Raw genomic sequence first — 25,319 nt, 5'->3', positions numbered from 1 at the left:
AGGAATAAGAACCACAATCAGTGTTGCTGGTTTCATTCACATAAATAGCTGGGTTATTCCTAAGGCTCCTACACTTGATTAATAGCTCATATCTAGCAGCATTCTGGAAACATGGCCTGCCTTATGAACTTCTTGAATGGGCTTTTTGTTTTTAATTTGTGAATTCATTAGTGACAAAGCATTATCTTCAGGGGCAGAAACACAAAGGTCCTAGTTGCATTCTAAGTTTAAGAACGTTCTGATTCATCTTGGAATGTTTAAGCCTTTTCTAAACAAGTAAAAGAACAGCACCTAACAGTAAAATACTCTGTGGTCCCACATGGAACTGAGTTTAGTAAAAGACTTCATCTCAAACGTACTTTCACCTTTTCTGGTCTAAAATAATGTTAATAGCAGCTAACTAGTCTTAAAGACAGTCTTTTCTAATAGCTGGATTTTTTTAGGAGGTGGGGATCTTGGGACGTTGTGCCTTTATGTTTGGGATTGAAAAACCAATCCTTTCAGACAACCAGGCCTGTGAGCTCTGCTGACAAGCTCTGGGCTGTCTTTCAGTCCATCTGGTCCAGTTCCATGATGCACCCTGGCCCGTCCGCTCTGGAGCAGCTGTTGATGCAGCAGAAACAGAAGCAGCAGCGGGGACAAGGCACCATGAACCCTCCACACTGAGGATGGGTTGGCAACCTGGCAATGAGGCTCCATACACCATGGCATGTTGGGTTTGCAGGACTGGCCCACAGCCCCTGCAGGTGGCAGCCCTCTTCTCTGTGTCTTGCCGTTGAGAGGGTGTAAGTGTTCCACCGGCCCGCTGAGTGTGCACGAAATGTCCGCAGTGCAACCAAAAGAAAAATCATCAGGTACTCTCCGTCCCCCCGGGCCTCCGGAGGGAGAGAGGAACTGCTGTTTGTCTCACTCAGTTACCTGATAGCACCGCCTCTCGCCTTCTCCATCGTGCATGTCCCCAGCCACATGGGAAGTGAAAGCTGAGAAGGGAAGGCAGGTGGGAGAAGCCAGTGGGAACTTCTCAGTCCTTTTTTCCTCTTTGGGGAATAAAATAGGAATCCATTAATGATTGCTTTGCTGACTGAGAATGTAGTTGAAATTATTCCTAAACATCTTTTATTATTGTTATACTCTCAGTAGTAAAAAGTCACACTGAATTCTTCCATATACAGATGTGCTGCTTCTAGTCAGTGTGCAGCAAGGAAAGCCCCGTTCACTGCTCCTTGAGAGGTTGGTGGTGACAGGATGGGGAAGCGGACCTCTTCGGCCAGTGGCAGTGTTCCATAGAGAGAGTACAAGGCCTCGCCTTCGCTCAGAAGGTTCCGGTAGGCCCTCTTCTGGCCTGGAGACTCCAGCAGGAAATGCCCTTCACTCTGTAGGTGCTCGAGCCCCACTCGAGGGTGCAGTGTGGGTGGTGGTGCTGGGCTGGACCAGCAGGTGGCTGCTGTAGGGTTTAAATGGACGTTTTTGATTCCTGTACATTTTGCAGTAGCAGAGCAAGCAGTCTCCCAGAAGGCGGGCTAGTCCATTCATGACCTAGTGGTTTACTAGGTAGAAGCTTTCAGTGTGGTTACTTTTTGTTTGGTTGGTTTTTGTGCCCCTATCCTATCTGCTCCCCCTCTTCTCCCATCCTACCTCCGTCCCTTTTCTACCCTATGCTATATGCTAGTCATTGTTTTTATTCCTAATGTGTACAACATCGCAACAAGAAGCAACAGCATGGGGTCCAGCAGCTGGGGCCCAAAAGACAGTCTGAAGAGGAAGGAGCGGCGGCTGTGTAGCCCAGCGGGGCCAGGCCCCCCACCAGCTGCAATATCCCAGCCTCCACCTTCAGAGTGAAATTCAAGGCAACATGGACACATGTGCATCATGCACAGAAGAAAACACAACGAAGTCCATTCTGGAAGAAAAGAAAATGAGCTTTTATTTGATATTTATTAGAAGGAAAGAGGACTGGAAATTTTCTTGGGTAGAAACAGAAGGACAGCATTTCTGTTAGTCGTTTCCTGGAAAAGTAATATTTTAAGGGGAAATTATGGAAACAATCTAAATGTCCAATTGCTGTGCTAGTGGTAGGGTTTATTTTCCAGGAGGTCTCTCCTTTGTGCACGTGTGAGTGTGTGCACACACACGCCCACCTGCTCTCCGAGGGGGGTGGTGTGTGGTTAGTGTGGGACTTCAGAGCTGGAAGGCGGCTACAGAGCAAAGCACATCCGGAGCCCGGTGTCACTGGAGTCTGGGCAGCCCCAGCAGTGAAAGGGGCAGGGCCTAATGCTCATTGCTCTTCAGAGAGAGTGGTTGGAGTTCGTGTGCTTACATTATTGCTCTCTCAGTTTGACACGGTATTTGGGTTTTTTTTGGTTTTGTTTTTTCTTTTTTTTTAGAAGGTCTGGAAGGGTGAAGCCCCCCCCCCCCCGCCCCCCCGCAATCCAATGGCAATATGAAACCCTTTGTGCTTCTCTCCTGCTCCTTCCTGTGTCCACCTTCTCCAGTCCCTCCCTCCCAAGCCTCCTCCCTGCTGCCTTTCCCCACTCTGTGTGTTTGAGCCCCACATTCAGGCAGCTGCAACATTCCAGTGTGTGAACTGTCACCCATTCTGGCACCCTAGACCAGCTCATCAGGTTCGCCGTCGCTCCCAGGAGCCCCTACGTCCCCTCTGCAGCCCCATTTCTGCATGAGCATTTGGTGTTTGGAATGTTTTCTGATTCTCGGGCGGGTTCCTCACCTTATCCTCCATGTGGAGTAATAAGGAGGGAGAGGAGAATCTTCATCAGAAACTGGTTTTGTGTAGTAAACCTTCTTTTGTGTTTTGTTTTGTTTTGTTCTGTTTTGTTTTTGTTTAGGTCTGTCTGTGCAAGACCTGCAGCTGCTGAAATCAGCTTTGCCTTTAATTAAACCATGTTCTCTCCAACCAGATCTGTGTACAGATGGTTTCTTTTCTACCCTAAAATCAAGACTTGGGAACGACTCAGAAGTCATCTAGAGGAAAGCAGAGGTGGTCAGAAATTGGATATGCTTCAGGGTTACTTTTGCTTTTAGTAGCTTTCCAAACCAGCATGTATTAGTATGGAAAGGGGTGGGTAGAAAGAAACTATCAAATTCTTTTATTTAATAAATAAGAATCCTTATGCAAAGGAGTTAACGTATCCACCAGTTTTATCCCTAGTTTCTCTGTTAGTAAGGCAATTCAGAGAAAGCTTATCATTTGGGCCTATAAAGTTCACTAAGTCTGATTGGCAGCAACAGTAATTAATAATTATTCTTAGCTTTGGGGTTGCATTTCTTTTTTTTTTTTTAATATATTTTATTGATTTTTACAGACAGGAAGGGAGAGGGATAGAAAGTTAGAGACATCGATGAGAGAGAAACATCGATCAGCTGCCTCCTGCACACCCCCTACTGGGGATGTGCCCGCAACCAAGGTACATGCCCTTGACCGGAATCGAACCTGGGACCCTTCAGTCTGCAGGCCGACGCTCTATCCACTGAGCCAAACCAGCTAGAGCTGGGGTTGCATTTCTTCAAGTTGTGTCCAAAATGTCCAGTGGCAGCCTGCTGGGCCTTCCGCCTAGGTGTTGATTCTGTCTGTACCTCACCTACACGCTTGAAAAATTATTAACAGGGCCTTATACTCACAAGAAGAAAGGAATGGATTAAGGCCAGGCCTAGTATCTATGGAATCCTTCATCCAAGTTAACCCTGAAAAACAGGCCACTGGGTTATATGATAACCAAGGTAAGGCCACATTCTATTGTGCGCATTAGCATTGTACGGATTGTGAAATGTTAACTAATAGGATACTGTTAACCAACTGGCTGCCTGAACACGGCTTCTTTTCTTCAGTTAAGTCTTAGTGGCAAATTTTCCTGTTAAACTCCTGAGTGTGTGTGAGAAGACATGAAGGGATGTGATTCTAGTCATTCCGTGGGAACCTCACTCAGTCTAGCAACGAGACTTAAAAGTTAATTTTGTGTGCGTGCCTCCTGAATTACCTGTAGGTTAGTCAGGCCCCAGTAGTCTGATGGTGAACAGGAATAGTTATCTACGGTTAGGCCTTAGGCCTGCATTCTGAGTGTCTTGGGTTTTTATTTCTATCACACATACAGAGAAGTGCACCAATGATAACTGCAGCTCAGTGCATTTTTCACAAAGTGAACACATCTGGGTAGCCAGTACTCTGAGCAAAAAAACATCACCTGGGACGCCACCTCATGCCCTTCCAGACACTTCCAACCACACCCCACCCCACCCCCACCCCCCGCCAAGGTGTTCGTAATCCTAAATTCTCACATCATTGTCTAACAGGTTAAATTTTAACGGGAAAGTAGATTAGTTGACACTGTACCATGTACCACAGAGGCATCCTAAACCTTACAAATGCGATGGTAGTTTTTTCCTTCCACTCCGTAGGTTGTGAGGCATCCTAGACTCCCCTGGGAGTGCTGTCCAGGTCTGTGGCTGCACGTTCTTTAACAAAAGCCTTGGGGAAAATGCCAAACTTCCCTTTGCACTCCCCTTCCAGCCATTCGTCGTTCACTGATGAAGGGAAAGCAGAGACTGATTTCTAAAACCAGTACAGGAAAATGGCCTCGCTTACTGCAGTTTAAGAAGCACTAAGAACACTTAATGTTTCCGTTTTTAATGTGTTTGATTCCTTGCAGGATTAGGGAAGCCACCAGGGAGGGACACAGTAATTCTGAATAGCTGCTAGTAAGACAAAATTGACCCCCTTCTACTCTCATCTTTGAAAGTACATACATCCAAAGAACTGTGGTTTGCAGAAGATAGTTATCTTATGGCTTGGTGCAAAGGCAAAATGATGCCACAGCCTTCTAATTGGTTAACTCTGGGAATGATGATCCATGGCTTCTGAAGTGTAGAAGTCTTTAAATGTGAATGTACTGAAGTGTCATTTACTAGTAAGTTGCCATTTGTTGCTTCCCTGCCCATTAGAGCAACAGACGGAAAAGCTGAGTACTGGGTTTTGCTCTCCAGTTGAGAGCGAAGAAGGAGATTGAGACCACTGGCTCAAGTTTCGTTTGTAGGTTAGTGATGTTGTCTGCCTCTGCCCTTAAATTGACTTCTGCTAACATGGAAATTGATTTCTGTAATTCAGGAGTAGCACTTACCTATGGACACAACATGGATTACGTCCCCTTCCAGAAATTCCAGGTCTTCTGGTTGGGTAGCCTCATAACTGAAGATTGCTACCACCTGGCTTCCTTCCTTCAGCTGAGGTTCTGATGTCTGGCTATTGGTATCCGATTTCTCACTTTCCTTGGGTTCATCTGGAAAGCCTTGGTCACCCTGAAATAATAAAGGGCCTGTTAGTTTTCCTAACTTCCTGCACAGTGAACATCATCCCTGAAGGATTCAGCCAGAGAAATGTCAGTAGCACCTGGATAAAAACTCAGCGGCAAATTTGGGATCAATGTCTAGCATAGACCTAACACATACTCTATGAATACTGGCCGGTTGGATAAATGAAACAAGGTCTGCAGGACCACAGGTAGTCGTAAAATCTTACCTAAAACTCACAGTAATCCTGAAAAGGTAGAATAGGTACCATTCTTTTCAGATGGAGAAACAGGTTGAGTCACCAGTAAATGATAGACTGCAAAGTCAAACCTAGGTCTCTGAGTCCAACACCCTTTCCCCAGCACTCACAACACGGGACCTTGAAGAAATGCACATTTTCAGCTCCATCCCAAGCCTATTAGATCAGATGGGGCTCATCAGACTGTTTTCACAAGCCTTCTAGGTCAGTGGTCGGCAAACTCATTAGTCAGCAGAGCCAAATATCAACAGTACAACGATTGAAATTTATTTAGAGAGCCAAATTTTTTAAACTTAAACAACTTCTAACACCACTTCTTCAAAATAGACTCGCCCAGGCCGTGGTATTTTGTGGAAGAGCCACACTCAAGGGGCCAAAGAGCTGCATGTGGCTCGCGAGCCGCGGTTTGCCGACCACTGCTCTAGGTAATTCTGGTACATGCTAAAGTTTGAGAACCACTGCGCAGCACCATACTATGCAAAGCCAAGACCATTATGGTCATTTTTGTCCCACAGATGTTGAGGGAAAGATGCAGTTTCTAGAGATGTGAGTCATAGGATTTAAGGGATCAGCATTAGAAAGTGCTGTGCTGTGTTAGAGGTACTCGTTTCCTAGTGCTATTGGCTCAGACCCTGGCAGGTCCTCCATGTTGAAAGGCAGTACCATAAGGTAGAAAGGGCCCAGGAGTCCAAAGACCAGGCTTGTATCCCAGCACCACTGCTTCCCAGCAGTGTAACCTGTCTGGACCTGTTTCCTCGCCTGAAATCGGGCTAGAAGAATTACATGAGGGCCTGCTAGATGTTGAATTGCTGCTGAGGACGGGGCCCACAACCTCAGTACCCTCAGGCTCACCGCACTCACCACTGTGTTCTCACACCACAGAGTCAGGCAGTAGTTTTTCACTTGGCCCCAGGCAGCCTTCATGCTGTCTTCGGAAAGGGGCACTAGCTCATGGCTGTCCCTGGGCCGATAGCTGGGTGGAGATAATGAGGAAGAACCAATCAGAGAACATCAGTGCAAAACCATCCTCTTCTGTCCTCCAGGCCAGCGCCAGGCCCCCTAACTGCCACCTGCGCGGAGCTCACCTCAGCTTAGTGTGTTCTGGCAGGAGCTCCAGTTTCTTAGACACCATGTCCAGCACCTGGCTATAGGGGAATCCGGGCTGGGTCTCCATGACCACCGTGTACTTGTAGTGCACCTTGAGTGTGTAGAGCATGGGAACACTGAGCTTTATTTCCTGAGGGGAGAGGAAGCAAAGGGAACTCATGAGTGTCTGTGCTTCCTCTTGGCAACCTCCTGGCTCGCCACGGCTTTACTGGTAGCACAGGGAGTACTGTATGTAGCCGGGAGAGGCCAACACGTCCCTGGTTTCAATAAGTAATGTGAAGGGTCTTTGCAGGTCTTCTAGCCCAGCTCTTGCTTGGACAGGAATTCCTACCTAGCGAGATCTGGCCCACCAGCTATGGGCCAGCAGGGAATATGTGCGTGGGGATGGGACGGGAGGTTGTTGAGGGGTCCCCAGGGCATGGGCTGTGAGCATGGTGGCACTGGTCTGCCCTTTCTTTGGGACTATTTCTATCATCCAGGGAAGATATGCCCGTGGTGGACACTCTTCCATTCTCTACCTCTTGAAATAATACGAGGGAAAATGTTACCTTGGGCTCTTCTTTTTCTTTCTGACCTAAACAAGAAGGTAAGGAATGAAAAAAGAAGATGAATGAACATTCTTGACCAGCCCCTTTCATACACAGAATGAAACCTCTTAGGACAGGGCACCCGACTGCATACCCTTTCATCTCTAGGGTAACTATTAACCTTATTGTGGGGAAAATCTGCCTCTGGGGGCATGCGAAGAGCAAAGCCATGAATGCACAAAGGAACCCAGTCTCTGCTTCCAGGGAGCTATGGGTAATTATCGAAGGACTGCCCATCCTCACCAACCCCTGGGGTCGGCAGGGTTGAACAAGTGGGCTCCAAAGCAAAGACACAGGGACTGTGAGGTGAGCCAGGGGCCACAAGAAGAAATGTTAGAACCACTTATTTTTACCTTGTCCTTCATTTTTGTGTATGTTTTCAATGTGTATAATATATTGATATGGCAATATGCATATCATTTATATATAAGAAGTATTCATAAATACACTAAAGGGGATTCATCATCATAAAAAAGATCACTGATCTCAAACAAAGCTTGACTATTAAAATCACTTGGGAAGTTTTTTTGTAGAAATACAGATTCCTAAGGTAATTCCAGGTCTGAAAAATCAGAATAAAGAAACCTAGGGATTTATACTGTTAAAATCTTCCTAGGTTAATAGGTGATCCCCGATGGGCCCCTAGACAGGAAAACATACAAAAGAGCTAGCAAGGATATTTTGGAGGATAATTGGAGTGATTGAATATGAAATATACATTTTATAAAATTAATGTTAAATGTCCTGGGTTTAACAGTCGAATTGGGGTTATGGAGAAGAATGTCCTTGCTCTTAGGAAATACACGCTGAAGTATGGGGTGAAGTATAACTATGTAAGTGGCTCAGTCACTCAGGGGAAATATATGTGTGTGTGTGTGTAGGGGGGGCAGGGCAAGTACATGGTGCAAAGTGTTAGCAGTTGGTGACTTTAGGTGAAAGGTATTCTGGCATTTTTTTGTACCATATTTTCAACTTTTCTGTGGTTTTGACATTGTTATAAATAAAAACAGGTGTGGGGAGCATCCAGGGGATTCTGATGACCTGGTGGGCGTGAGGATCACTGCATCTCTACCAAACACTCAGAATCTGCTTAAACTGCACTCGTGGCAGAAAGCAAGCCCGTTCCTGCCAAGGCAGCGAGGCAGCGCTCTCCACTCAGCAGGAGGGTCTGCCCCTGGGTCCTTTGTCTGTCCCGAGGGCTCTGCAGAAGATTTCTTTTCCAGATAATAGAGCTCCTGAGACCTTTGAAAAGAACCATCCCGACCCCCTCTGTGGTAAACATGCAGTTACTTCAACGTGGTTTCAGTACTGACCGAGGGGTTTGGTGACAACTTGAGTTGGGACACTCATTGCCCCCGCGCCCCCTCCAAACCAGCCCCATGGGTGTTCTGCAGCAGGTAGGGGGAAGGGGCATCTCTTTCCTGTGTGCTGGGAGGGTGGGTGGCTAGAGCAGGAGACGGGGCTCTGGGGCTGAGTGGCCATGAGCTGAGTGGCTTGCTGAGAGGAAAAGAAACCAGAATTTCCTGCAAGCAGCTTGGAGGGTTCTTTTCCTGCTCGGGATGTCGCTCCAAGGACACTCACCTGGTGACAGCTGGGGTCTTCCTGGAGCACTGAAACTGGGCGGAGCTGGGATGTCAGACTCCGGGGAGGCGTCCTCCTGCTTGGGACAGGAAGAGATGGTGAGAACTTTCATCTCCCCAAAGTTCTTAGGCCAGAGCAGGAGTGGGGGAGGGGGAGACCCGCAGACCCCCAGGGAAGAGAGCCAGGTGCAAATGACTTCCTAAAGGCAGGAGTGCTGGTGTCGTGGAGGGGAGGGGGGAGACGAAGAAAAGTGGGTTAAAAGGGGAGGCAGGGTGGGCTCAGTGGAAACAAACCACAGTAGAAATAAGAATCCACCCCTCGTCAAGGACCCTGCTGCCTAATCACCCTCATTTACAACTTTCCCAGTCATCTGGATGCCATGATTCCAACCAGGGAGGACCCAGCCCACAGAGGACACCTGCTGCACTGCCCAGCCCACAGAGGACACCTGCTGCACTGCCCAGCCCACAGAGGACACCTGCTGCACTGCCCAGCCATCTACACTCTGCTCAGGCCCAGCAGGAGGGCGGGCCCTTGAGGGGCAGTGGAGGGGCTGGTAGCAGCTCCAGAGCAGTGCTCTAAAGCGGATCTCTCTCTCTCTCTCTCTCTCTCTCCCCTCCTCCCCCCACCCTCTCTCTTTGTGGCATTTCACCAAGCAACACGTTGACTCTTTTTCCAGGTGAAGAGGACATTTCTGGGAAGACCTAACCTTCATATGTTGTGGGCATTGGGTCCTGTGACCAGGAGGAATCACAAAGGTGGGTGGGCCCTGGCAGTCCCAAAGACTTTCTGCTCAGCACATCTGGGCTTTCCCCTCATCCCAGGTTCCGCTCTGGACAGCTGGTGCCACTCCAGGCGGGCTCAGGGTCCATGAATCTTTCTTCGGTGATGGTGATGTTTCCCACACTGCTCTTCCCCCTCCATGGAGAGGCCCGGCAGTGGGTGGGGGCAGGGGGATGGGTCAGGCCTTGGTGCCACTTACCTGGGGCTGCTGCTGAGGATGGATCCGCAGCTCCACGGGTTCGAGGAAGTTGCAGGGAACAAGCCCCTTCTGCGAAGAAGGTAGCAGATGGGGGTACTCAGAAAGCTCTGCCGTTGACTGCCAGGATCCCATACCCTCCAAGCCACCCCCAGGTCCCCTGAATACCTGCCCGTTGAACATGACCGTAGCCCAGTTGTCATTGCCCTTCTTCAAGACAAAGACGATGTTCCCGGGCATGACCTGGAGCTCCTCCGGTGTCTCAGGCACAAACCCGAACAGCACACGGTGAGCCTCCCCTTCCAGGGCCCTGAGGGATAAACACAAGATCCCATCCACTCTCTGGCCTGGAGCACATCCCCTTCCACTGTGGGTCAAGCATAGTGGACCTGGAGCCGGGAGACTGCTCCAGACACCCTCTAACTCCACGTCCAACTAACTGTCTGTGTGACCCTGAGCAGGCACGTGCCTCCCTGGGCACCGAGAGGGCGCGGTAGGGAACTGTACGTGAACTCGCTTCACAGCCATCTGCAGTGGGACAAGAATAAAAGAAAACCGCGTGGATATAGAGGCCTTGCGGTCCTTGCCCTCCCTTCCCTGGGGAGGAAGGCTCCTGGTGTGCCTGGCCAGCTCCCATGTCCGGGCCGGGGTGGAGCAGGTGAGTGTGCAGGGGAATGGCACCGGTGGAAGGCTGGTGAGAGCCAGCTGGGTAAGCAGAGGAGAAGCCACCGGGAGCCAGTGTGGGGTCAGGCAGGCACACGGAAGGGGATGAGGTGCCTGCAGGGGGAGCTGTGAGGAGTAGGGGTGTGTGTGGAAGTACTGAGGCTGCCCACTGCGAGCTACTCTAGGTCATTGCCTCCCTTCCTACTTAGCTCTTCAGGGCGCTGGGGCGCTTTGGCATGTGTGACCAAGAGGCCGGCTTCAGGTGGCGATAGTTTCACGTTCCTCCGCTCACTCCCCGCTGGCGCTGTCCCCTCGCCCTTCTTTTGTTCCCGACCCTGTGTCTATTTACACAGCGGACACAGACTCCTCCAGCAGACAGTTAGGAATGAGCTCCTCCAGGCCCCCATTTTTATAGTTGCTTTGGAACTTTTTTCACTCTGTTTTAAACCTTCTTTGGGTGGGGAGCAAGGCTGACTTCCTCACTGAGATGCAGTTCTTAAGAAAGCTGTGCCATTCTTTGCTTTTCATCTTACAGGAGAAGGACTTCTTTTTCGAGTCCTTCTTCAGAAAACATGTGTCAGTAGGGAGTGAAAACAGCCCTTCTGCCTTCCACTCTGCTTGCCTGACTCCAGAGCTTGGGCCCCTGCAGCCCTAGGCCAGTGGTTGGTAAACTCATTAGTCAACAGAGCGGCTCGCGAGCCGCGGTTTGCCGACCACTGCCCTAGGCCAGCGTTCCCCCGCTGGGAGGGGTGGCTGCGTCCCATGGGACACTACTGCCATTCAGCAACAAGCCCTCCCTGTACGGTGGCTGTGCCCATGGACCGGGGGACACAGGAACACCACGTAGCTGGAGCCAGGCCCCCAGCGTCTTCTCCACCCCCTCCACACCCATCGGTCCAGGCTTGGAGCTTGGCTCGTCTGCATGTTGATCTAACCCTAACTTACCTGAAGATCTCGGGGGTTTTGGGTCTGGGTGGAGGCTCCGCTGCCTGTTGAACATCAAAGAGAGATGAAGACAGGCAGGACAAGAAAGAAAGAAAAAGAACAGACTGTTAATGGACACTGGAGCCTTCTTCCCGACCAGAAAACCGAAGACTGCATTTGTGGCTCCATCAGAACCCCGTCTCGGGAGAGGCACAGTGCATGCTGACTGAACACTGGAAAGGAACGCTCCTGCCCGCTCCCTGGCCAGGATTCACCAGCACAGCAGTTCGTCTTGGGCCAGACCTGGTTCCGGAGAAGTTGGTCTGTCACAGAGCAGCATGGCGTCACGAGGATGCCTTTGACCTTGAGCTCTGCCCTTTGTTGGGACCGTTTCCAGAAGCTCTGTTCTATAATTAATGTCTGCTCTATCACATGACTCCCGTGGGTGTTTAAAATCGACTCCAGAGCCACCGACCAGGCGAGACTCTCCTTTCAGTGTGCGTTTCCTGTTCTCCACCGAGCACCACGGAGTCCAGTTACCTGGCACCTGCTCCTCGTCTGGCTGCTCGAAGCCCAAGGGACTTCTGAGAGGTTTCCCACAATTGAGTGTGAGAAAGATCAATGAATCTGGACCCTCTGTTCTCCTCTGCTCCTCTCAGCCTCCGGGCCTCCGCATTGGTCACCTTCGGGGCCTGCAGTCACCATTCTGACCCAGGCAGGCTTGGGCACTGCCCTCGGAGCCCGCCCTGTCAGTGCTGAGCAGCGCTCCTGCCCATCATGGGTCTCTCGCAGCAGAGCCTGACTCCTGCTCGGCCTGTCTTACCCGCCCCGCCACGAGGAAGCTCTGCCTTCGCATGGACCCCTTGCCATCCAGTCCATCGGGGACCACAGCTCTGAGCCCAGCTTGGGCGGAACATGGTTCACTGTGGGCACCCTCCCTGTGTTCCCAAGGGAACCCCCTGCACACAGGCCGATGGGTGCTGCCAGGAGAGCTCAGGGCCTCAGGCCCCAGCCCCCAGGAGGCCCCTACCAGCCCCTGTGCCCGAGAAGAGGACTCGTTCAAAGGCCTCCGTCAGCTTGCATTTCAGTTTTCTGGGAGAACAGTCGAAGCTTCAGCTCTCCTAGACCTTAGAGAAGTGGGGACTGGCATTCGGGGCAAGCGGGAGGGTTGGTTCCTTGAGGATTTGAGGCTGGTTAAGCCTCCAATTGCTTTATGCCCCACCCGTCGTGGAGCCTGTGACAGGAATGGCCGCGGGACCCTCGGCAGCCCTGTAGGCCAGCTGAAGGAGCCCTTGACGTAAGGCAGCTCAGCGGAAACGCCCTCCCCGCGGGGAGTTTCACAGAGCACTCTGGGACCTCGGTCCACGGAGCAGGAAGGACCCTCACCTGCGGCTGCAGAGGGGCAAACCCCGAGAAACTGTCTTGATCCACCACAGATGCCACCACCTGAAATCGAGGAAGGGGGGTGTGAGGGCTCTGCCAGCACTGTTTCTCTATCTGCCTGTGGCCCCCGAGATCCCCTCCTTCCTCCCAGCCCGATCCATTCCCACTGGCTCGGTCCCCAAGACCAGCATCCTGTAAGTCACCCTGCAGCCCCCGCCCAGGTCAGGCAGAAGGGAGGAAAGAGAGGAGCATCTTTCAGCAAGACCCCACGCTATAAACAGTCTCCCCTTGCCATCCCAGGGCCAAACCACGTGGGTTGTCCTTTTCAGAGTCCCCCCCCCCCCACCTTGCTCCACGGGGCCCAGGCCTCAGGAGACACCAGGGAAGCTGAGCGCCACCTACCGTAGCCTTGCCCAGGTAATCCTTCTTCACCAGCTGGGCCACTTGCCTCTCATTTGGTCGAAAGAGCCTGCCCACAGGGATCACCACCGGCTCGTACAGCTTCTGCTTCTATGAGCACAGTGTTTCCTTACCGTAAAGCACAGGTAACGAGGCTTGCCCTGCTCCCTCCCCGAGTGCGTGCAAGGATACAGCGAGATAACCTCGCAAAAGCACTTTTCCTAAACGTGTAGGGATGGAACTTGTTATTGTTTCAGGGTCTCAGGGAGCTGTCACCTTTCGCTGAGGGACTGTGTGGACCTGTTGGTGTTATTTGCCCAGCACCCTTTTCCTAGGGGAGTGCCCCTCTCCCACTCTGTGGGACTTGGATGGGGCTGTCAGTCAGAGTGTACGAGGCACCACCACCACCGCTACCACCAGACTGGCTCAGAACAGTGCTCTCCTGGGACCAGTGTCTGCTGACATGGGCATGTTCGTTATCATTTTTTGTTAATCCTCACCGAGGACATTTTTCCACTGATTTTTATAGAGAGTGGAAGGGAGGAGAGACAGAGAGAGAGAAACATTGATGAGAGAGACACATTGATTGGTTGCCTCCTGCAGGCTCTGCGACCAGGGCCAGGGATTGAGCCTGAAACCGAGGTAGGTGCCCTTGACTGGGATGGAACCCATGACCATTCAGTGGCAGGCTGATGCGCTAACCTCTGAGGCAAACAGGTTAGGGCGGGCAGGCATGTTAAGACAGACCTGTGCCCTCTTGTTCCTGGCGTTTTAAAAGTCTGATTTAAAAGCAACTTCATCCCAAATGTGCTCAGACAAGCTATGGATACTTTTCAGCATTTGTTCATATCACCAATGCATTTCTGTTGAGAGCCATCTCAGGTGCCCGGCACCCCACCAGGCTGCCAGGCCTCTGCCCTTGCTTGGCTCCAGCCCCCTGCTCCCCCTGTGTGCTGCCACGGAGCCCCACTTGGGGGCGGCCTGGGCAGGGCTCTGCTGTTCTATACTCCAGGCTTCGGCTTACAATCACTTCCAGATTCAGAAGCCTGCGTGGAGTTACACCCCCAGACGAGTGTTCCCCAGGACTCAGAGGAAGTAAAAGCACCACGTCCACGGGTTCTCAATCCACGTGTCCACTGGAACAGACCCAGATCCAATGACATCCTCCCCGCACCCGCATCTCCAGCGCGCTTACCCACACACACTCCATGGCTTTGTCAATTTTGGAATGTCTCGGCTCAGACTTCATGCTCATAGCCAGTGCTAAGTGTTCTTCGGCCTTTTTCCATTCCTCCTTCTTGGCGTGCATGAAAGCAATGTTATATAACACCTAGAAAAGCACAGTTCACACCGTAAGGCAGGGGCTGCTCCAAATCCAGGCACCAGGAGGAGCTGGCATGATGCTCCTGGGACATTGCCTGAGGACCTTTCTCCCCCTCCCAGCTCTCCTGGAATGTCTGAAATAGACACCAATCTTGCTACAGACTCATGCCCAGCACACAGACGGTGTTGAGTGAACACCACGTAATGCGTAAATCCAACATCGTGTACATTTTTTGACAGCCAAGTAGGTCAGGAGGAAACAACTATTGTGTTGCTTTAGGATCAAGAAGAGTGACAGGCTCAAGACCCCTTGAAGAGCTGGGAATGAGATACATGTGTGTGGCCTCTCAAAACACCGCCTGCCGCTGAGCCTGGGCTGGGAGACTGGACAGGTGCAGGGTGGGGGGGAAGAGGGTTCCAGATGCATGGTCCTGCTCCAGCACCCGCAGACTCTGCCTGGGACACGGCACTAGCAAGACTGAAACAGTCATATGGGAGTGAGGATGCGCTGTGGGCCACAGCTGGGAAGAGACTCGGCCCAAGCCTAGGGCAGCGCCTCAGCTGAGGCGGGAGGGAACAGCCCATCCACCAACAGCCATACCTTTCCAGGTCTTGGGTTGGGTAGTAGGTTTATGAGTTTTATTATTATGCTTCACAACTTACACATAGAATCACATCTTTTAGACGCATCAGCAAGATAAAAAACAGCCCCCCCCCCAAAAAAAAAAACACACAACACAAAACACACACACACACACACAACACCACCCAACTCCCTTCCCAGGTTATTTCTGTGCCTCAGTGAGCAGTTGCCTCCTACATACACACTTGGCTGGCCCGGCCCTCCCTTGACCGTGTGTGCAAGAAGAAAAGAGAACTCGAGGCGCTTTAAAATTTCCTCTTCCATCTCAGCCCCCTTCTTTTCCACACCAGGTTTTTATGACTCCATGGCTGGAAAAGGTTGGGCCTCCTTTGAAAAAGGGTGGTGGGGTTTCTCAGAGCCAGGGTTATACCCTGGGGAAGGCAAGGGGATTTATAAGCAGCGAGATGACTGGAGGATCCCAGGTGGCAGAGGGGCCTTGGACCCTGAAAAGCCCAGTGTCCCTTGCAGAGAGGCCTACCCCCAGCATTTCCTGCCCCAGGTCATCTCAATGCCAACTGCAGGAGGAGCTTCCTTCCGTGGAGCCCTGCTTCAATGCCACTATTTCACGGTCCTCTCTCTAGAGCAGCGGTCACCAACCGGTGGTCCGTGAGGTTCGAAAGGTTGGCGACCGCTGCTCTGGAACTACTTGGTCCCCCAGCCCTTAAAGCTGTATAAGTGGTTCTCACTCTGGGGTGATGGGCCATACCTCGTGATGTTTTAGGTTGTCACACTGGGGGTGGGGGACGATTGGCCTCTAGTGAGCAGAGACCAGGGATGCTGCTAAACATCCTACAATACACAGGACAGTCCCCTGCAACCAAGAACGATCTGGTCCAACACACCCACGGTTGAGAAACCCTATTGTAGCAGCTGGTCAAATGGCAGGCAGTTCCCACCGCCAAGCCTCATTTCCCTGGCCTGGGAGAAGGGAAGGAATCGGCCACCCTGCTGCAGGGCTGGGCGTCCCCAGGGGCCTGGGCAGCTGCTGACGCTATTATTAGCCCCGGGCGACCCTGGAAACACTTGGCTTCTCCCGCTGGAGAAACTTAAACAAGGAGACTTTCTTCAGTGATTCTTCTAAATAAAGATCTGTGACATTTGCAGGGATTGTAGTTTTCAAAGCTAGTGGGGTATTTGAGATTTAAAGGGGCTTGGGGAGGGTGGGTTGGGAAAAGTATGCCAACTTTTGAAATCCAAGTCATGTTTCTCCCTTTTAGTGAAACAGAGATTAAGTTCTCCTTCTATGGAGAACTTTCCTAAATGGGTGCTTTGAGCTGTTCTTTGACCGAGAGGGAACCGACTTGTGTGAAAATATCCCCACGTTCTCTTTGGGTATCAACCAAGTACATGAGGCCAGAACCATTAATAGCAAAGAGCATGGTCTGTAACTCAGGAACTGAGCAAGGTCACGGCTGGTCCCGCACGGAAAGCAAACCCATGATTTGGATTTGTTAGTATAATGCTGGGCAAACAGCTTGTCCACCTGAGTGATGCAAATTATCGTGGATACTTTCACAGGCCCACATGCTCCTGCCCAGGCTGGGCCCTGCCTCCTCACCTCACAGGCAAACAGCTTGAACTGCAGCCCCAGGATCTTGTAGTCTATCAGCTGGTTGCCCCGGAGCTGAGCCAAGGCCTCCTTCAGGTCTTTAATCGCTGAATCATATCTGCAGGGCAGAGGGAGAAAACAGACCAGTCCCGGGCCTGGAGGAAAAACTACAGAATCGAATGTGTCTGCATCCCTTTCTCTGTCCATCTCCCTGGGACAGAGCCTTTCTGTTCCTCTAGGTCTGTGCCAACCCTGAGCCCTAGTTTTCTACAGAACTCAGGGTGCAGGTACCCGCCCCTCCTCCCCAAAGGTTGACACAGGGTCGCCACTCAGGCCCCTCTCACAGCTGCTGGCATCTCCCTCCAGCCCAGAGCCTTCTCCTTGGCTTCTTTTGAGTCCAATTTAGCTCTTGGTTTTGTGGTTGCTTAGTCTCCCCCACCCCCTCTTTGAAAAAGAGAAACCACCTGGAGCAGAGAACATGTCTAACCCTGCTCTGCAGATCCCTGTACTTGCTTGGATGGGCCTTGTGCTGACAGCTCAAGGTGTCTCAGGGCTGCTGTGGTGCAATTGTGGCAGAGAACGGGGCTGGTCATATCAGCAGTGCCCACGGTGGTGTGGCCAGGACCCGGACCACACCTCCTCGGCCTGCCCCTGACCTCCCTGCCCTGGTGGGAGGGAGCTGTTGCTGACCTGCCGGGTGTGAGGTTGGGGAGCAGGGAAAAAAACAAGCTACCCACACCCCTCAGGCCCCCGGCCTAGAAGGAACAAATCTGGCTGCTGGTTGTGGCTCCCACGGAACAACTGAACCGCAAGTCCCCAGGCCGTGACCTAGAGCTGCCATGTGTGGCTTTTCTTGGAGGCAAGCCTGGGATTTGGCTCCGGCTGCTGGGGACCCGCAGGAGGTGGTATGGTGTGAAGACGCCCTCAGACAGCGTCCAGGAGACTGGGGCCGGACCCAGCAGCTCTGCCACCAACCAACCGGGAGATTCTGGCAACTTCCTGCCCTGGGGCTCCCGGTGCACAACATAAGGAGTTATTGTGTACCAGGAGCATATTATATTCAAGGAGCATAGAGTCTGAGGAGCTTGCTGGTAGGTGGTCCCGGATCTCACTTCTGGAGTCAAAACCACGTAGACTGGACTCCTGGCTCTGCCACTTACTATCTCATAACAAAGGGCAAGTTGTTTAATTTCTCAAAGCCTGTCTCCTCATCTTCAGAGCTCCAAAGCTCTGGCAATTGAATTCACACGCCGGCCATTTAGTATTTGCTTCCTTAACACCTAGACTGTAGTATTATCAGGAGGTAAAAACACACCGTTGCAGAAGCTGGAACTCTGACCTCAAGGAGCTGGCGCTGGCCAGGAGGGTGGCTGGCCAGAGAGTCCTAAGGGAGGTGGTTGGGAGAAGCTCTAAGACGCCCTTGTTTTAAAGAGGAGTGTAAAACCTATGGGAAGCGTGCAAGCCATTCCCTACAAAGAAGGAAGCATTTCAAGACCTTAACACATCCTTTCGGGATTCCTGTTCCTTCTTTCTAGGCTGGAAGATGGGTGACTGGCTCCGATTCACTGAGCCACAGAGGAGGGGCAGACGGAAACGCAGGTGTCCTGTTCCTCCGCACATGCTGTTCCAGGTGTTCCCTGCCTGTGCCAGAGGCGCCCGAGGTCCTCAGAGAGCACCCTCGGGGCACTGTCGGCATTAACCTACAACGTGCTTCCTCCTGGCAAGAGCGCTGGCGAAGCAGATGGATTTCAGCTGGGAAGTGACACCGTCAGGGTCACCCGGTATTGAATGACCCCAACACATCCAGCTCATCATTCTCCAGCCCCTGGGCTGTCTAAAGATCCGGGCCGAGGGAGGGAGAGGGAAAGAACCTACCCATGATTCAAAGCGCTTGTTAAAAACCAGGGAGAGGCGTCCTGCTGAAATGTCTGTTTACCTTGAAAGCAGCACCCCACTGCCCACAGCAGGCCTCTGCTCCGCCCCAACTTGCTCCCCCCACCCCACCCCCGCAGTGGGCCCCAGGGGCATCGGGCCTCGTAGCTCGGCTACCCCTGCACGGGGTCTGAATCAGCTCAGTGTGAGGCCCCAAAACAGCGTGCAGCCCCCGCCCACCTCCAGCCGCCTTCAGTTCTCTTTGGTGCCACTTGGAAGGCACAGTGTCCCTAGGAGGCCAAGGTGCTGGCAGCTTCTGCGGGTTCCCAATGACACCCCGGCTGGGCGCTTTGGCTGCCCTGGACCCGATCCCCCGCGCCCCCAGGCAGGGGCTCACCCGCTAGGGCAAGCCTGCCTTTCACAAGCTCTGAGCCTCAGGCGTTTGTAATCCTCATTTCTGTAACACTCCCTGGAAAGGTTTCTTAGTAACTGCTGTGTTCCCGATTGTTCCCGTTCTATCCATGCCCCATGCCATCAAGAGTCCAGGATAAAGGAGAGGTTTAGCAGCTGAGAAAAGTAAAAATGTCCAACACCTCTGTGACGGGATGGAGATCAGAGTTTTCGGTGTCAAAGACTGACTGCAGGACAAAGATGGCTGTCAGCAACATCTAAAGGGTCTCACTCTTGCTGTCCTAGCCCTTCAGATTCGTAAGACCCAGGGTCTGAGCACCTACAGCTTCCTTCCCCTTTCAGATGACAGGCTGGTCAGGTCCATCCCTGAGACACACCTGCCTTCTCAGACATGCGCCCCAATGTTGTCCTGGTGGCTGGGAAATTAATCTGGAAGTGGTTTTGTGGTAGGCAGTTAGACAGACATGAGCAGAGCAAGGACGGGTCACCAGGACTGAAAGCCCTGGGTGTCGAGCAGAGGGCAATTGTAGGGTGGGACCTTGTCCCCAGGGTGACCGTTCCTCCCCTAGCCTATCGCTGGTCATGCGGTTTGAACCCCCTGACCTTTCCTCCCTAGAGATAACATCTAGGCCTCAGTCCTATTTCAGCTCCAGGCCCAGAAAAGCAGCAAAACCAGACCAGTGACCCATGGCTGCCCCCAGGCCCAGCTGCACTGAATAATGACCCCGTGCCCTGGAGCCCACCAATCAATCCGTGGAGGCTCAACCCTAAAAGGACACACCTGGAAAACGGCTGAATATTGTATAGAGATCTTCCCGGGGCCCTCCCCGAATAAAACCCCGGAAATGGAGGAGCCTCCCGGAGTATGCCCCTGCCCTTCCCTTTCCCCCAGGTGGGTCCCCTTGACCTTCCTCACTTCTAAGCTCCAAGGCCCTTTCTTTAACTCTGTAACTTGTTTCCTACGCCCATTTCTTCTACAAATTCTTACTTCGGTGATTTCTCCATGTATTTAAGTCAGGGCTCTGAAATCCTTCCTAGCCAGAACTCAAGTACTGAGGTTGCTGAACCCAGGTCCAGCCTGACCTCACCGGTCTAACACCTGGTGCGGCGGCTGTTCTCGCCACCCCCAACAGTTATGACAGTTCTGGTGAAAAGTGAGGCCTAAACCAGGGCAGTGCTGGTGGGGAGGAGAAGAACAGAGATATTTAAGAGGTCCACTTGACAAGGTGTAGGAGAGGAGACATCCTGGGTTGATCTCAGGTAGAGATTTAGTAGCCTGATGGCTCCAGATGGAGGCCGATGCAATGGAGAAGGTGGGATCCCTCAGAGTTCAGGTATGGGTTTTCAGGGGACATTGACCCCGAAACTGCCGAGTGTGTGTTTCTGGGAAGATAACCCATACAGTTTGCCATTTAACAACCACTGCTATAGTGATAAAAGGGAAAAGGGGCAAGAGCAGAACCTTGGAGGGGAGGACACCAAAGCCTATGGACTGAGCGAAAGAAAAGGAGGCCACTTGAGGCGAGAACAGTGCCTCGTTTATATTATTTCCTCAATAGATTGCTGTTGGATTAAAGATAACATTTGTTAGATTTCTCTCAGATTTGACTACTATCAATTGCTTGCTAACTAAATCCTGGGTCTTATTTCTAGATCTTTCTGAGATCTTTCTGACTCCCTCGGAATCCAAGACTTTCCAGCTCAGGGATTTCTGGGCATTTTCATGTAGAAATTTCTCCCGGGAGCATTTCCTCTTGTCCGTGACTCTCCTCATTATAAGCTGTTAGAGCTAATTAAAGGATGGCCTGCTAGTTTGTCTTTTTTTTTTTAATATACTTTATTGATATTTTTACAGAGAGGAAGGGAGAGTGATAGAGAGCTAGAAACATCGATGAGAGAGAAACATCGATCAGCTGCCTCCTGCACACCTCCCACTGGGGATGTGCCCGCAACCAAGGTACATGCCCTTGACCGGAATCGAACCCGGGACCCTTCAGTCCGCAGGCCGACGCTCTATTCACTGAGCCAAACCGGTCAGGGCTAGTTTGTCTTTTAAGATTAAAGATTCGCTGGAGGGTTTGTGCTCAGGCTTCCCTGCATCTTCTGTCTGCCTCAATCCCAGACTTTCTGTCCCCAGATGGCCTCTGTGGGTCTTTCTTTCAGGAAGACACTACTTCCCTTGCTGACTCAGATAACTGACCGCATCTGCATCTTGGAAGTCTGAGCAGCTTGTAGTTGCCCCTGGCAATAGCTGAGCAAGTGGCATGACACCACCCACATCATGCTCTGACCATTTTCACCGGAAGTTCTTCATTAGCCTGAGCCGAAATCCTTTTCCCTAGAGCTGTGCCCACTAATGGAATGAGCGATTTCTACAAACCTTCTAAGTTAACGCTGAGAATATGTTTCCTTTGTTATTTACATATTTGTTATTGGGGGAGGGGAATGACATTGAGATTAACTTTGATTTTCTATCTAGTTATCTTTTTTTACTAATTATTTTGTGGTGACTGTAAACACACCAAAAAAAAAAAAAAAATACAGACAGGCTGATAGAAGAAAATGGAAACCCCTCTAAGCTCACCCCCCTTTCCCCCAACCAGAGAGAACTGCTGACACGTTTTGGTCTACGGCCTTCCATAGACACTCTTTCAAACAGAAGTGGGCTTGTGCTATCCATACTGTTTTGAAGCCCGTGTTTTAATTAACATCTACTATGAACTTTTCCCTATATTAATATATGCTACCTATTTACCTGTATCAACATATTCTTGTACATATAATGTTAATAGTTTGTTTTCTCATTTTGGTGGCTGAATAATATTTCATTGAATGGATTGAACTAGGCTTGTGAAAATACATTCTGTAGGAACGAAAGAAGATGTGGTTTCATGAGAATCCTCATGGTGTGACAGCTCAGTACCGCCCAGCAGTGGGCCAGCAGCGTGTTCCCTTGATGGCCGGCAACTCACCATCAGCGCTGTCCAACCATGCCCCACAGGGATGCTTGTGCAGTGCCACAGCAGCTGCATCCCCAGCCTGTGGTGGCTCCGTGGGCCCCCTGTAAGCTATGACACAGCTGATCTGCCCCCTGGGGAAGCCTCGTGCTGACGGATTGCATAGCTGCCCAAGGAAGGTTCAGCCAGGATTCCCACCAGAGGCTGGGGAGACACTTCTCAACTCCCCAGGCCAGCAGCCTGAGACCCCTCGGGGTTTCTCTGCGAACACCCCCAGCTCGTGCAGCACTGGGCCACTTACTTCTCCATCCGGTGGTAGAGCATCCCTCGCTGGAAGTAGGCCACCGCCAAGTGTTTGTCTCGGTTAATGGTTCTGGAGAAGGCCTGCGGGGAGAGGGGGGTTTCACCTGGGTCCGAGGAGGAGCTGGCAGTGAGGAGGTGTGGGATGAGCCAGAGGGTGAGGCAACCAGGGTCATGAGAATGGTGGTGTCTTTACAGTGACACCGGGATCAGAGCGCCCTGTGCTGTCACTTCCTGATGGCATGACGTGAGGCAAGTTACCTGATCTCCCTCAACCTCAGTGTTCTCCTCGGTGAAATGGGGATATTAATATCTTTCAAGAGTACTGACAGGATTACAATCATAAAAGTAATTAAATATAATAATAATTAAAATGTTAGATACAGTGTTCTATTTGTTTATGATACACATTTATCACATAAGTATGACACAATTAAAATAATAACAAATATGAATGCATATAAAATGCCAGGAGTAAGGACTCAACCAGGACATCAGAGTGAGGCAGAGAGAGAGAGAAGGCAGAGCAGAATGGAAGGAGTGATCCAGAGCGGGGACAGGAAGGCATGGAGGGAGCCCAGAGGTGGGTGGTGGCCTACCCAGCCTTGCCGGGAGCCCCTGCTGGCATCACTGCCAAGCTCCTCCCCCTCAATGTGCACTTTGCTTCCAGCAGCCCTTAGAATCTGTGGTGCTATTTGCTCAGCCCCCTGGCAGGTCCCTGAGAGGAGGTGGAAGGGGGGGGGCCTGTGCTCCTGTCTGCCCACTCTGGACCTGAGATGGATTTGTCATTCTACAAGGTCTTCCAAGAAGTTCTCTCCTCCCTCTTCTTTGCTCACTTCTGGTCACAGTGAGGATGGCTCTGGGAGGAACAGGCTCTTTAAGGGACCTGGGGAGCCAGTTATCTGTCCACCAGGCCTTGCAAGGTCTGGCTAAAGGCAAAAAAGAAAACTAACATGCACAACCTGTTGTGAAGTACCGGGGCATTTCCACATGCGATGCCTCACTTAACCTCAAGAGGTTCAAGAAACGGCCCTGCTGAGACCCAAGGCCCAGAAAGAGGCGGAGCTGAGGTCTGACTCTCGGTCTTCTGCTTCCAAACTCCGTGCCCTTCCAGCTTCCCACCACCAATCCACAAGGTGATGCTTGAATGTTCCCCCTTCCTCAGGAACATGAGAGGGGAAACATATTTGAAAAAGATCCTAAACACCCGACATGGGTGCCCCGGGCAGACATCACTAATCAATCACTGCATCATTCCCTTCCACCAGCCTCAGAATCTTTATTAGTAAAAGAGTGCCCACCTCATAGTCCTGTAGGTGAATGTCACATAGGTGACACCTATTTTACTTCAGTCCCTCCCCTCGACCTCGTGGGCATAGCTCACCACACACGGGGGTAAAGCCCACCACACACGGGGTAAAGCCCATCACACACGGGGGTAAAGCCCACCACACACGGGGGCAGAGCCCATCACACACGGGGGCAGAGCCCATCACACACGGGGGCATAGCTCACCACACACGGGGGCAGAGCCCATCACACACGGGGGCAGAGCCCATCACACACGGGGGTAAAGCCCATCACACACGGGGGTAAAGCCCATCACACACGGGGGTAAAGCCCACCACACACGGGGGCAGAGCCCATCACACACGGGGGCAGAGCCCATCACACACGGGGGCATAGCTCACCACACACGGGGGCAGAGCCCATCACACACGGGGGCAGAGCCCATCACACACGGGGGTAAAGCCCATCACACACGGGGGTAGAGCCCATCACACACGGGGGTAAAGCCCATCACACACGGGGGCAGAGCCCATCACACACGGGGGTAAAGCCCATCACACACGGGGGCAGAGCCCATCACACACGGGGGTAAAGCCCATCACACACGGGGGTAAAGCCCATCACACACGGGGGCAGAGCCCATCACACACGGGGGTAAAGCCCATCACACACGGGGGCAGAGCCCATCACACACGGGGGCAGAGCCCATCACACACGGGGGTAAAGCCCATCACACACGGGGGCAGAGCCCATCACACACGGGGGTAAAGCCCATCACACACGGGGGTAAAGCCCATCACACACGGGGGTAAAGCCCATCACACACGGGGGTAAAGCCCATCACACACGGGGGTAAAGCCCATCACACACGGTGGCAGAGCCCATCACACACGGGGGTAAAGCCCATCACACGCGGGGGCAGAGCCCACCACACACGGGGGTAAAGCTCACCACACACGGGGGCAGAGCCCATCACACACGGGGGTAAAGCCCACCACACACGGAGGCAAAGCCCATCACACACGGGGGTAAAGCCCATCACACACGGAGGCAGAGCCCACCACACACGGGGGCAGAGCCCATCACACACGGAGGCAGAGCCCATCACACGCGGGGGTAAAGCCCATCACACACGGGGGTAAAGCCCATCACACGCGGGGGCAAAGCTCACCACACACGGGGGTAAAGCCCATCACACACGGGGGTAAAGCCCATCACACACGGGGGCAGAGCCCACCACACACGGGGGTAAAGCCCATCACACGCGGGGGTAAAGCCCATCACACGCGGGGGCAAAGCTCACCACACACGGGGGTAAAGCCCATCACACACGGGGGTAAAGCCCATCACAAACGGGGGCAGAGCCCATCACACGCGGGGGCAGAGCCCATCACACACGGGGGCAGAGCCCATCACACACGGGGGTAAAGCCCATCACACACGGGGGCAGAGCCCATCACACACGGGGGCAAAGCTCACCACACACGGGGGCAAAGCTCACCACACACGGGGGTAAAGCCCATCACACACGGGGGTAAAGCCCATCACACGCGGGGGCAGAGCCCATCACACACGGGGGCAGAGCCCATCACACACGGGGGCAGAGCCCATCACACACGGGGGCAGAGCCCATCACACACGGGGGCAGAGCCCATCACACACGGGGGTAAAGCCCATCACACGCGGGGGCAGAGCCCATCACACGCGGGGGCAGAGCCCATCACACACGGGGGCAGAGCCCATCACACGCGGGGGCAGAGCCCATCACACACGGGGGCAGAGCCCATCACACGC

At 52.3% G+C, this 25,319-nt stretch overlaps 2 protein-coding genes across 9 annotated transcripts in view; one reads left to right on the top strand and one right to left on the bottom strand.

Moving 5' to 3' along the window:
- Positions 1–2,914, top strand: part of SMG7 (SMG7 nonsense mediated mRNA decay factor) — a 60,608-nt gene extending 57,694 nt beyond the window's left edge. For all 7 annotated transcript variants that reach the window (XM_080647454.1, XM_080647458.1, XM_080647457.1 and 4 more), the window contains one exon: positions 553–2,914. In XM_080647454.1, coding sequence (XP_080503580.1) covers positions 553–666 — 114 coding nt within the window. In that variant the 3' untranslated portion in view covers positions 667–2,914. The remainder of the gene's footprint in view (positions 1–552) is intronic.
- Positions 2,915–3,296: 382 nt separating this feature from the next.
- Positions 3,297–25,319, bottom strand: part of NCF2 (neutrophil cytosolic factor 2) — a 35,386-nt gene continuing 13,363 nt past the window's right edge. The window contains exons 2-15 of one of the 2 annotated variants that reach the window (XM_080648116.1): positions 22,237–22,319; positions 16,705–16,813; positions 14,376–14,510; positions 13,184–13,291; positions 12,785–12,844; positions 11,420–11,463; positions 9,980–10,121; positions 9,815–9,883; positions 8,833–8,908; positions 7,213–7,238; positions 6,643–6,794; positions 6,419–6,530; positions 5,130–5,307; positions 3,297–4,536 (exon numbers count right to left, since the gene is read on the bottom strand). In XM_080648116.1, coding sequence (XP_080504242.1) covers positions 4,424–4,536; positions 5,130–5,307; positions 6,419–6,530; positions 6,643–6,794; positions 7,213–7,238; positions 8,833–8,908; positions 9,815–9,883; positions 9,980–10,121; positions 11,420–11,463; positions 12,785–12,844; positions 13,184–13,291; positions 14,376–14,510; positions 16,705–16,813; positions 22,237–22,319 — 1,407 coding nt within the window. In that variant the 3' untranslated portion in view covers positions 3,297–4,423. Of the gene's footprint in view, positions 4,537–5,129; positions 5,308–6,418; positions 6,531–6,642; positions 6,795–7,212; positions 7,239–8,832; positions 8,912–9,814; positions 9,884–9,979; positions 10,122–11,419; positions 11,464–12,784; positions 12,845–13,183; positions 13,292–14,375; positions 14,511–16,704; positions 16,814–22,236; positions 22,320–25,319 lie in introns of both variants that reach the window. The other variant, XM_080648115.1, reaches the window with a different exon arrangement.

The sequence above is a fragment of the Plecotus auritus genome (genome assembly GCF_963455305.1).
Source record: "Plecotus auritus genome assembly, chromosome: 12".
Taxonomy (NCBI): Eukaryota; Metazoa; Chordata; class Mammalia; order Chiroptera; family Vespertilionidae; genus Plecotus; species Plecotus auritus.
This window is presented reverse-complemented; position numbering and strand designations above follow the sequence as displayed.